Below are 13,494 nucleotides of genomic sequence, written 5' to 3' on the forward strand. Positions count from 1 at the left end.
TTTACTGCAGTGACATGGAAATTCTTTATACATGCTACGAGGGAATCATAATATCCACCAAAGTTTCTTCTGCAAATACACAAAAAAAGGGGGGGGGAAATAAGGAATTGCACATGAATGACAAAATCGTGTGTAATTTCAAAAGAATTAAGCAAAAAAAAAAGTACAATGCATGCTTTAATGTGCCGAATTGAAATGGGTTTCTAATGAAATCAATATTGCATCTATTAAAATAAGATATATTCACGTATTCATTTATTCTTTATGAAGTCATAGAATAACGCTAGCAGGACTGCTTACACATACATTTAACAAGGTGAATTTAGAAAATGCAATTCTATCATTGTGAATCTAATATTATAGTTGAAGGGATACAATAGTCACCAAAACAACTTTAGCTCAATGAAGCAGCGTAAGTGCATAGATCACGTCTCTGCAGTCTCACTGCTCAATTCTCTGCCATTTAGGCATTAAATCAATTTTATTTCTGTTTAAGCAGCTCTGGCCACACCTCCCTTGGCTGCAACTGACGCCGCCTGCATAAAAACAAAATAGTTTCATTTTCAATCACATGTAACTTACTTTAAAAAATTGTATCTGCTGCCTCGTAAGACACGAGGTCTCAGCAGGGTCAAGCAAGCTATTAACAGAGTAGGAGATAAGAAAATCTAACTTGAACAGAATTTGCAATAAAATGTAATCATTAGAAGACTCTTTACAGGAAGTGTTTAGGAAGGCTGTGTAAGTCACATGCAGAGAGGTGTAACTAAGGTGCATAAACAAAGTGATTTAACTCCTAAATAACAGAGAATGAAGCAGTGAGACTACAGGGGCATGATCTATACACCAAAACTGATTAATTAAGCTAAAGTTGTTTTGGTGACAAATGTGTATTTTTAAAGTTTTAAGTATATACTGTACAATTATATTTTGTGACTTAAGGAAGCAAAGATATAATCTATTTTTTTTTTATTTTTATTTTACAGCCCTGTGTGACATGCACCCTATGAGGGCACTGTTCCTTATTCCAAGAAACCCCCCACCAAAACTAAAATCTAGAAAGTGGTATGTATATTATCAGATAAAAGGTACATTTCATGTATGCACCCTTGTGACACTGCATGGTATATATTCAACTGCCTGGTAGTAAAAGCGTTAAACAAAGCATGTTCACATAAATATAATCACTAAAGACTTTTCATGTTTCTCTAAATAACAAGTAGTCAAAAAAAAAAAAAAGTTACAGAATATTTAGCACAGGACAGACCACCACTATTTAAATCTAGCTCACAGTTACAGAACTAAACAATACTAGGTTTTCATGGCACTTCACTGGGCCGCCTCATAGCAGGAACATATTATTAGACAACAGCCCATGGTTAATTGGTACTTTCATCAGTGAAGAGTCTAACGAAGGTGCTTTTTCATAAATACATTTTATTAACATAGCATTTGGATATGAACAAACTAAGGCCCTATCTTATAAATACACTCTCTCTTTCTCTTTCTCTCTGTCTCTCCCCATTTAAAGGAACACTTCAGTGTTAGGAATACAAACGTGTATTACTGACACAATAGGTCTAAATTGCTGTTCAGCTCCCTTGTCCTCCAGCTCCCTTGCCCTCGGTTAACTCTGCACTGTTAAATCAGCACTGACAAGGAAACACCTCTAGTGGCCTTCTGATTGACTGCCACTAGGGGTGTTACTAGGCAGCAATGTAAACACTGCATTCTACCTGAAAAGGCCTGCAAGGACAGGCAGTAGACACCAGAATAACTACATTAATCTGTAGTTGTTCTGGTGACTATAGTGTCTCTTTAACATGCTTTAAAAATATATACTGTACAGATGATGTCATCTGTGCAATTATTTCCTGTAAAGAATATGTAACAGTGCGTGGATTTGTGGACCCTCACTTTGGACAGAAATCTTACATACAGGTCCTGGTCTGCTTGATATTTATGGGAGTTGCACCTGCCAACAGTTTAGTTATGAGACTGTAATTACCACTAATCTCAGGCAGTACCGGGACATGTAAATACCAGTGCTGCTCATACCCTCCTCCCTTTAACCAATATAATACCTTAACACTCTACACTAAATATTAAAGGGACCTTCCGATGGCCAAATACAATTAAAAATATATATATATATATATATTTTAAACAGTGTTTATTATATACCCCCAATTGAATCATGCATGCATTTAAGTATTCATTTAGTTTAGATCTAGATTTAGGTTAGATCTAAATCAGCCGTCTTGTCTGCAGCCTTTACCAGCCCTCCCCTTCTTACCCTGCACAGACTTTCTGTGGCTGTCCAATCACAGACTTCCCAATGCAGCTCAATGACAAGTCTCTGCAAGGCATTTGCTCTGAGCAATTGCTGCCTCTTGAGTTTAGCTCCACTGAGTTAAATAGCTAAGAAGTAACAGGACCCGTTGCCTGATTGACATCCGTGGGGTGTAACAAGGTTCATTTATAAAAGTGCAAAATTTTATTCAAAAAATAAATAAATAAAAGGACACGCCCTTTACACACAGAGCACTTCAGTAAGTTAAATGGTCTGGAGTGATCCATTAACATTACACTACTATAACACTATTTATAAAAAACACATTTTATCTTTGTGATCAGTGAAACAAATCATTATTTCATTTATTACCGAGCATTTGTTCTTAAACCCAATATTACTATTGAGGAAACACCACATTCCCTTCTTCCTCCCCCCCACCAAAACGGGAATATTGGACTCTGAAGCTACCCTTTTTTTCGCCAGCATCAGGGAAATATTAAAATGTAGCTACAACACGTCAGTTGGCACCTTGCTGCTTATTGCTCACAGATGTCAGAATTCCAATCGGGATGGTCCGTACAAAGAAAGTAGGAGAAACCGCTTTGAATTATGAATTGCTAGATTATGCAGCTACCAGCTTTGTAATATTATTCCCAACATGTGCTAGCTGGCTGAACTTAAGACAGAGCTGGGCCCCCTAAGTATTGTGCTTGAGTCAGACTACATTTTCTAAGCTTGTTGCAGAAAATACTCACAATGCTGATGGTTCAAGATTTTCTATGCACCACCGAATACATGCGCATGAGCAAGAAAAACAATATTTTCTTCCAGTAGGTTTTATCATTTTTACAGTGTTATTCTATGATAGACTACTCTTTTCGAACATGCCAATACATTTTTTACTATGCATGAAACCATTTTTTAGCAACCTCCATTAGCTTTATCAATGTAAGCAGGACTAAAGGAAAGATGGGGCAAAGATTACTGATCCAAATGAATACATTGTGCTGAGACACCAAGGGTTATAGTCAATAAACAAACACAGTTACAAGACGCAGACGTTCCTTTAACCCCTTAACACCGCAGCCAAATGTACAAGTTGTGAACGAAACAAAACGTAAACAAAACCTGGCATTTGTGCTATATGTCTGTCCAACCGTAATTCACCTCTTTCATATTAAATGCACCCCCCCTTATTATATATCATTTTATTCAGGGGAAACAGGGCTTTCATTTAATATCAAATATTTAGCTATGAAACATAATTTAATATGAAAAAAATGGGAGAAAATAAGATTTTTTTTGATTTTTTTCGTTCTTCATGACATTTTAACTGTCAATGTCATAATACTGTTTGCTTTTACTGCAATAAAATACACATATTTGTATTCAGCAAAGTCTCACGTGTAAAACAGTACCCCCTATGTACAGGTTTTATGGTGTTTTGGGAAGTTACAGGGTCAAATATAGCGTGTTACATTTGAAATTGAAATTCGCCAGATTGGTTACGTTGCCTTTGAGACTGTATAGTAGCCCAGGAAATAAATTTACACCCATAATGGCATACCATTTGCAATAGTAGACGACCCAAGGTATTGCAAATAAGCGATGTCCAGTCTTTTTTAGTAGCCATTTGGTCACAAACACTGGCCAAAGTTAGCGTTTGTATTTGTTTGTGTGTGAAAAATGCAAAAAACGCCAATTTTGGCCAGTGTTTGTGACTAAGTGGCTACTAAAAAAGACTGGACATACCCCATTTGCAATACCTTTGGTTGTCTACTATTGCAAATGGTATGCCATCATAGGGGTAATTTTCATTCTTGGGCTACCATAGGGTCATAAAGGCAACGTAAGCAATCTGGCGAATTTTAATGTGAAAAAAATTAAACACAAGCCTTATATTTGACGCTGTAATTTTTGAAAACACCATAAAACCTGTACATGAGGGGTACCGTTGTACTCAGGAGACTTCGCTGAACACAAATATTTGTGTTTCAAAACAGTAAAAAGTATTGCAGCAATAATATCGTCCCTGTAAGTGCTGTTTGTGCGTGAAAAATGCAAAAAACGTCACTTTTACTGGCGATATCATGGTTGTAATACATTTTACTGTTTTGAAACACTAATATTTGTGTTCAGCGAAGTCTCCCGAGTAAAACAGTACCCCCCATGTACAGGTTTTATGGTGTCTTGGAAAGTTATAGGGTTAAATATAGTGCTAGCAAATTAAATTCCCTATACTTTCGGCATGGGTGGTCAGGCAGGTCCCGCTAATTGTAATTAATTAGGATACCTAATTATGTAAAATTATTACATAAATATATGTGTAGAATTAATATATGTATATATATATACATATGTGTATACATACGTATATATATATATATATATTTTTTTTTAATATTTTTATTTATATATAGGTATATATATAGTGATATATACGTATATATTTATGTATATAGATATATATATTATTTCGTTATAAGTGTATTTTGATATAAATATATATATATTAATATCAGAATACAGTTAGAACGAAATAAAACACATCTATATATTTTTTAATATTTTATTTTTAATTATTTTTTTTATTTAATTTTTTTACGTATTTACATATTAATTTTTTTTATATTATTTATAAATATATATATAACAATAATTATATATATATTTAATCAGTATCAGTCTACGTGTAATTTGATATTAATATATATATATATAATTATATATATATTAATATTAAAATACACCTAGACGGTGTATGTGTATGTGTGTATATGTGTATATATATACTTAGATCATATATATATAATATATATATATGATCTAAGTATATAATTTATTTATTTTTACACTGTTTTAAAACATTTTTATTTGATTTTCAGCCAGCAGGGGGACCAACTGTCATTACAGTTGGTCCCCCTGCTGGCAATGCAGCAGGCAGCTATACCGGCCATGTGATTGTGAGGTCCTCGCAAGGACCTCACTCTCACATGGCCGGGAGGGCTCCTGGAGGGCGGACGTGCCGCGGGGGCTCCCTGGGAGTCCCCCGAACCGCGATCGCCGGCGTGGGACCGCCAGCGACCGGGTAAGTTACTAAAAACCGGAGGGCGTACTATTACGTCCGGCGGCGTTTAGAGCCGCTTTTAAAAGGACGTAATAGTACGCCCTCCGGTCTTAAGGGGTTAAAGAATTATTACAAGCACCATGACTCCTTCAGTGTTTTGGTGATTGGAGTCTGTATGTACAGGTTTCAGTTTTAACCCCTTAAGGACCAAACTTCTGGAATAAAAGGGAATCATGACATGTCACACACGTCATGTGTCCTTAAGGGGTTAAACACTGCACATACAGGGAGTGCAGAATTATTAGGCAAATTAGTATTTTGACCACATCATCCTCTTTATGCATGTTGTCTTACTCCAAGCTGTATAGGCTCGAAAGCCTACTACCAATTAAGCATATTAGGTGATGTGCATCTCTGTAATGAGAAAGGGTGTGGTCTAATGACATCAACACCCTATATCAGGTGTGCATAATTATTAGGCAACTTCCTTTCCTTTGGCAAAATGGGTCAAAAGAAGGACTTGACAGGCTCAGAAAAGTCAAAAATAGTGAGATATCTTGCAGAGGGATGCAGCACTCTTAAAATTGCAAAGCTTCTGAAGCGTGATCATCGAACAATCAAGCGTTTCATTCAAAATAGTCAACAGGGTCGCAAGAAGCGTGTGGAGAAACCAAGGCGCAAAATAACTGCCCATGAACTGAGAAAAGTCAAGCGTGCAGCTGCCAAGATGCCACTTGCCACCAGTTTGGCCATATTTCAGAGCTGCAACATCACTGGAGTGCCCGAAAGCACAAGGTGTGCAATACTCAGAGACATGGCCAAGGTAAGAAAGGCTGAAAGACGACCACCACTGAACAAGACACACAAGCTGAACGTCAAGACTGGGCCAAGAAATATCTCAAGACTGATTTTTCTAAGGTTTTATGGACTGATGAAATGAGAGTGAGTCTTGATGGGCCAGATGGATGGGCTCGTGGCTGGATTGGTAAAGGGCAGAGAGCTCCAGTCCGACTCAGATGCCAGCAAGGTGGAGGTGGAGTACTGGTTTGGGCTGGTATCATCAAAGATGAGCTTGTGGGGCCTTTTCGGGTTGAGGATGGAGTCAAGCTCAACTCCCAGTCCTACTGCCAGTTTCTGGAAGACACCTTCTTCAAGCAGTGGTACAGGAAGAAGTCTGCATCCTTCAAGAAAAACATGATTTTCATGCAGGACAATGCTCCATCACACGCGTCCAAGTACTCCACAGCGTGGCTGGCAAGAAAGGGTATGAAAGAAGAAAATCTAATGACATGGCCTCCTTGTTCACCTGATCTGAACCCCATTGAGAACCTGTGGTCCATCATCAAATGTGAGATTTACAAGGAGGGAAAACAGTACACCTCTCTGAACAGTGTCTGGGAGGCTGTGGTTGATGGTGAACAGATCAAAACACTGACAGAATCCATGGATGGCAGGCTTTTGAGTGTCCTTGCAAAGCAAGGTGGCTATATTGGTCACTGATTTGTTTTTTTTTTTTTTTTTTTTTAAATTCTTTATTTTTGTTGAGGCATGTGATTATAGGGGTACAGAAAAAAGAGAGGGAGACGTTCAAGAGTTGTACAGGATAGGGTCATCAAAACATATTGACAAAGTCTCCTATGATTATCAACCTCATTTTATATATATTAACCTGCTATGGCTAAATACTGTTATCTCTCGCTTTAATACTGTAATCTCTCGCATTAATACTGTTTTCTCTCGCTTTAATGTTGTTATCTCTCGGTTTAATACTGTTATCTCTCGCTTTAATACGGTTATCTTTCGCTTCAATGCTGTTGTCTCTCGCTTTAATACGGTTATCTCTCGCTTTATTTCTGTTATAGCTCGCTTTAGTACTGGTATCACTCGCTTTAATACAGTTATCGCTAAATCTAAAAATACCAGTGTAATACGTAAAACTAATTATGGTTAGTAAGCTGTATATAAAATCACATGGTAATCTAGTATACATCACCAACTAGGTAAAACAGTATGAATTAGTTACATGTTGGGAGATAATAAAAATAGGAATAAAAATAATAATAAAATAGGTAGACTGTTATCTAAACATTTCTGCTTCATTTAAACGTTGCTTTGTAATAGTAAGACTTGGGTCTTGTTGCTTGTATGGCCCTAGACATCTCACCAAGGCGTTCACACAGATATTTTAATACCACCTAAGATTATCGCATTATAAAACTCAAATATAACTTTGTCTCAAGACGGCCACAACCGGAGCCGCAGCAAGACCTGTTCCAGGTAACTATAGTGCTGGTGTATTATCCCCTCACCCTTTCTTTGAAGCTGTACGCCAGACTGTCAATGTATGTTTCGTTATTAACTATATGGATACCGTACTGCTTGTGGGCTCCATTTTAGATTTGCATAAACCTGTATCATATAGTGGGGCATCAGAAACCTGGGCTTAGGGCAGTTCTGTGGCAGGTGTGGTGAAGCCTCTACCCAGTGTCTGCTGCTTGTGAGTCTCTGTAATGCATCCTTGTCTGGGGCGTGTGTGTAGACTCAGGTTTCCCGTTCAGCCGATACCTGTCAGGGGTACTCCGCAATTTTGAAGCGCGGCAGGGCCTTGTGGGTCTCTCTTGGTCGTTTGGCTTTTGCCGCCTGTGTTTGTTTTCGGCGCTTGCTGATGCTGGGGAGAGCCTGCGCCTCTGGCAGACAGTGTGCCATGTGAGAAGGCTTTTGTACTCCGATCGGGTTCTCGCAGTGCGGCGGGAGAGGCAGGTAGCTGTGAGCTCGTGCTGAGGTGATGCAGAAATCCTGGCATGGTGTCTCAAACTTAGACGCTACCCTCCACTGCCGGATCTTGGGGCTAGGTTTGCTGTGCAGGTCAGTCGCTGTCGCGGCCATCTTGGCTTCGCCACGCGGTCTTCTGGGCTTCGTTTGTGTTACAGCCAGAAGGGGTACGGTTTGCGGTGGCTGCTGCCCATGGGTACCGGGATGACCCCCCCGGTCCAGAGGGGGGGGGAAGCGGCAGACCGCCGGCCGGAGAACCGGGAGAGCGGCCGTCTCTCTCGGCTCAAGCTCATAGGCCTCAGGCCTCGGCCGGGTTACTTTGGCGCCGTGGACGGTCCTGTCGGGTATCCCCTGGGTCACAGTCGTCTTGTTGGTGCAGTGAGCACCGTTTCAGGTCTTGATCTCGTTCGTGGCCCGCAGTTGGCTCCGGTATTCCAGCCCAGAGGCCGGAGCTCAGACGGAGCGCGTCTGATCCGACCGGCGGTCAGGCCCCGCCCCCACTGATTTGTTTTTGTTTTGTTTTTGAATGTCAGAAATGTATAATTGTGAATGTTGAGATGTTATATTGGTTTCACTGGTAAAAATAAATAATTGAAATGGGTATATATTTGTTTTTTTTATTGTTAAGTTGCCTAATAATTATGCACAGTAATAGTCACCTGCACACACAGATATCCCCCTAAAATAGCTAAAACTAAAAACAAACTAAAAACTACTTCCAAAAATATTCAGCTTTGATATTAATTAGTTTTTTGGGTTCATCGAGAACATGGTTGTTGTTCAATAATAAAATTAATCCTCAAAAATGCAACTTGCCTAATAATTCTGCACTCCCTGTAGAGAGTTAAAGCACTTTGCTGCCACCAATGTACCCCCACCACCGGCAGGGTCATTAGTCAATTAATGATCATTGTGCACGTATTTATTATTTAAATATATGGGGGGGGTGGGGGTGTCAGCAAGGATTACTAAAAACATAAACAGTGTTTTATTAAGAAAATAAATACAATTGGAGACCTTTTCAAGTTTTGCAACTGTGGCTTAGGTTTTGTTACTTAGTTGACCGAACAACAACTCTCTGTTCACCGAAAGAAACACCCACACAATTCATGGCTTAGCAGTGACAAAGATGATGTGTAGTCAGGCAACACCTGTGTAGAGCCACAAAACACAATAATAATTGTCTGATTGTATTAATGCTAATGCTTTCCGCACATATGTTGTTTTCTTCTCATTCCTTCAGGTCAAAGAAATGTCTTAACTTTGTTGATAGCTGCCTTGTTAAAAATTACACACACCGTCCTTCTACAGAAACCCTTCTTAAACATTCATTTGTCAGAGACATACAAAATGAGCGGCAGATACGAATCATGCTTAAAGACCATCTGGATAGGACCAGAAAAAAGAAAGGGGAGAAAGGTAGAGATTCACGCTTAATGGTTTGTGTTCAATAATAATAATAATAAATTTGGGAAGCACCACTACACGTCAGCCTGTAAAGGTCAAATGGAAAAAGAGGAAACCGTACGAATAAAGTGTTTTAAGTGTCGAATAAAAGAAAACTATAAGCACCAAAACACGTGAAGCTTAAAGCGGCACTGTCATGCCGAATCCCGTTTTTTTTTTAACCCCCCTCCCGCCTCCACTACATCCAATTGACCCCCTAGTCACCCCCAAATGCCCCTAAGCCCCCCAGATTACCTATTTTTAAATCTGTATCTTCTGCCCCGATCTTTATTCAGGGCGCCGCCATCTTTGTGTGGGTAGGTGAAGTCCCTGTGGGACACGTCATCTACCCACACTAGACAGACTGTGAGATTCCCGCACATGCCCAGTAAAACACCTGGACATGCGAACGGGAATTTCATCTATTCATTCATTCATCAGACAGACGAATGAATGAATAGAAAAAATCAGACGAACAAACTAACACTGAGTATCAGTGTTCGTTTGTTCGATCAGTTTATTACAAGGAGGGAGCTACCGACGTGCAGCTCCCTCCTTGTAATATGTAAAGACAGAAGCGGTGGCGAGCTGTGCTCCCCACCACTTCATAAGCCCCCCAGGTCCCCCCCTCACTCTATGGGGGTCAATATGACCCCCATAATAGCACAAGGGAGATTAAAATCTCCCCAATGCCCCTACTCGCTATACCGCGAGTAGGGGCATGTCCACTAAACAGTGAGCAGCCTGTGGCTGCTCACTGTAAAAACATAAATGGTAATAAGGGGGGGGGGACCTACTGTCCTCCCCCCGGCCCCCACTCCTGCGTGGTGGGTGGGGGCCCTAATAAAACAATAAGGGGGGGGACCTACTGTCCTCCCCCCCCCGGCCCCCACCCCTGCGCGGTGGGTGGGGGCCCTAATAAAACAATAAGGGGGGGGACCTACTGTCCTCCCCCCCGGCCCCCACCCCTGCGCGGTGGGTGGGGGCCCTAATAAAATAATAAGGGGGGGGACCTACTGTCCTCCCCCCCGGCCCCCACCCCTGCGCGGTGGGTGGGGGCCCTAATAAAATAATAAGGGGGGGGACCTACTGTCCTCCCCCCCTGGCCCCCACCCCTGCGCGGTGGGTGGGGGCCCTAATAAAATAATAAGGGGGGGGGACCTACTGTCCTCCACCCTGGCCCCCACCCCTGAGCGCTGGGTGGGGGCCCTAAATAAAGATAGGGGGGGGGGGACCTACTGTCCTCCCCCCTGGCCCCCACCCCTGCGCGGTGGGTGGGGGCCCTAAATAAAGATAGGGGGGGGACCTACTGTCCTCCCCCCTGGCCCCCACCCCTGCGCGGTGGGTGGGGGCCCTAATAAAATAATAGGGGGGGGGGACCTACTGTCCTCCCCCCTGGCCCCCACCCCTGCGCTGTGGGTGGGGGCCCTAATAAAATAATAAGGGGGGGGGACCTACTGTCCTCCCCCCCTGGCCCCCACCCCTGCGCTGTGGGTGGGGGCCCTAATAAAATAATAAGGGGGGGGACCTACTGTCCTCCCCCCCTGGCCCCCACCCCTGAGCGGTGGGTGGGGGCCCTAAATGAACCCCCCCCCCCCCATCAAGGTGACTAGGGGTCCCAAGCCCCTAGTCACCCCCCCCACCCAAAACATTCTATCCCCTACCTACCCCCCTCACCCTAAAAATAGTGAGGGGGGAATAAAATAACTAACCTGTAAAAAAAATAATTAAACTTACCATTTGACGTCTTCTTTTTTCTAAATTCTTCTTTCTTCAGCCCCCAAAAAGGCCAAATAAAAATCCATCATAACCGTCGCACTTTAAAAAAAAAAAAAAAAAAAGAGCGCAAAAAAAAAATTAATCCATGTTCACCCATGGAGGGCACGCCGCGTACTGAGCTCCGCAGGGCGGGTCAAGGCTTATATAGCCTTGCCCCGCCCTGCAATTAGGCTTAGAACACACTGATTGGTTGGTTTAAGCCAATCAGAGTGCTCTGTGTCATTTTACAAGCGTGGGAAAATTCCAAAGAACTTTCCCACGCTTGTAAAATGACACAGAGCACTGTGATAGGATGGTTTTCAAGCCATCCAATCACAGTGCTCTGTGTAATTTTACAAGCTTGGGAAAGTTCTTTGGAATTTTCCCACGCTTGTAAAATGACACAGAGCACTGTGATTGGATGGCTTGAAATCCATCCTATCACAGTGCTCTGTGTCATTTTACAAGCGTGGGAAAGTTCTTTGGAATTTTCCCACGCTTGTAAAATGACACAGAGCACTGTGATTGGATGGCTTGAAAACCATCCAATCACAGTGATCTGTCATTTTACACAGCGTGGGAAAGTTCTTTTGAATTTTCCCACGCTGTGTAAAATGACACAGAGCACTCTGATTGGCTTAAACCAACCAATCAGTGTGTTCTAAGCCTAATTGCAGGGCGGGGCAAGGCTATATAAGCCTTGATCCGCCCTGCGGAGCTCAGTACGCGGCGTGCCCTCCATGGGTGAACATGGATTAATTTTTTTTTGCGCTCGTTTTTTTTTTTTTTTTTTTTTTTAAAGTGCCACGGTTATGATGGATTTTTATTTGGCTTTTTTGGGGGCTGAAGAAAGAAGAATTTAGAAAAAAGAAGACGTCAAATGGTAAGTTTAATTTTTTTTTTTTTACAGGTTAGTTATTTTATTCCCCCCTCACTATTTTTAGGGTGAGGGGGGTAGGTAGGGGATAGAATGTTTTGGGTGGGGGGGGGTGACTAGGGGCTTGGGGGGGGGGTTCATTTAGGGCCCCCACCCACCGCTCAGGGGTGGGGGCCAGGGGGGGGAGGACAGTAGGTCCCCCCCCTTATTATTTTATTAGGGCCCCCACCCACCGCGCAGGGGTGGGGGCCAGGGGGGGAGGACAGTAGGTCCCCCCCCCCTATTATTTTATTAGGGCCCCCACCCACAGCGCAGGGGTGGGGGCCAGGGGGGGAGGACAGTAGGTCCCCCCCTTATTATTTTACTAGGGCCCCCACCCACCGCGCAGGGGTGGGGGCCAGGGGGGGGAGGACAGTAGGTCCCCCCCCTTATTATTTTATTAGGGCCCCCACCCACCGCGCAGGGGTGGGGGCCAGGGGGGGGGAGGACAGTAGGTCCCCCCCCTTATTATTTTCTTAGGGCCCCCACCCACAGCGCAGGGGTGGGGGCCAGGGGGGAGGACAGTAGGTCCCCCCCCTTATTATTTTATTAGGGCCCCCACCCACCGCGCAGGGGTGGGGGCCAGGGGGGAGGACAGTAGGTCCCCCCCATGTTTAACCCCCGCGCAGGGGGGGGGGGGGGGGGGAGGTTATTAGGTGTTTTTTTGTTTTTTTTTTACAGTGAGCAGCCACAGGCTGCTCACTGCTTACTAGACATGCCCCTACTCGCTACTCGCGGTATAGCGAGTAGGGGCATATTATTTACTAATACTAAGTAATCTTTACTTAGTATTAGTACATTTGGCTTCAAGACCAATTCAGGTCTTTCAGCCTTTTAGTAGATAGCTCCCTGATACCGTGGGAATTAGGGAGTTATCTACTAAGCGGCTGCAAGATGCAGCCACAGCAATGAATAGGATCGGAGTTTCATTCATTTGAATGAAATTCCGATCCGAACAAAGTACCGAATTGCATCCTAACACCAATGGAGAAACAGTGCTCATTCTGTTAGGATGCAATTCGGCAGTTTTGCCGGCGTTCTGTCTAAGTGACAGGACTTTCGGCAATACTGACAGGAAGCATTGTGGGAACTGGGAGGAAAGCTAGGGATCATGGGAAAATTGCTCTGACCAGCGGAAATGAAGCACACTTTGCTCCTCCGCTGGTCAGAGCTGGTCAAGCGGAGGAATCCTCCATAAGACAGAGTCCCTACTTTGTCTTATGATTTTAAAGAAAACTA

General features: G+C 42.9%; 1 protein-coding gene across 1 annotated transcript in view; it reads left to right on the forward strand.

The window, feature by feature from the left end:
- Nucleotides 1–13,494, forward strand: part of NRK (Nik related kinase) — a 185,049-nt gene that overhangs the window by 67,000 nt on the left and 104,555 nt on the right. The window contains exons 9-10 of the mRNA XM_063431944.1: nt 987–1,065; nt 9,379–9,554. Of these exons, the coding sequence (XP_063288014.1) occupies nt 987–1,065; nt 9,379–9,554 (255 nt within the window). The remainder of the gene's footprint in view (nt 1–986; nt 1,066–9,378; nt 9,555–13,494) is intronic.

The sequence above is a fragment of the Pelobates fuscus genome, chromosome 9 (genome assembly GCF_036172605.1).
Source record: "Pelobates fuscus isolate aPelFus1 chromosome 9, aPelFus1.pri, whole genome shotgun sequence".
Taxonomy (NCBI): Eukaryota; Metazoa; Chordata; class Amphibia; order Anura; family Pelobatidae; genus Pelobates; species Pelobates fuscus.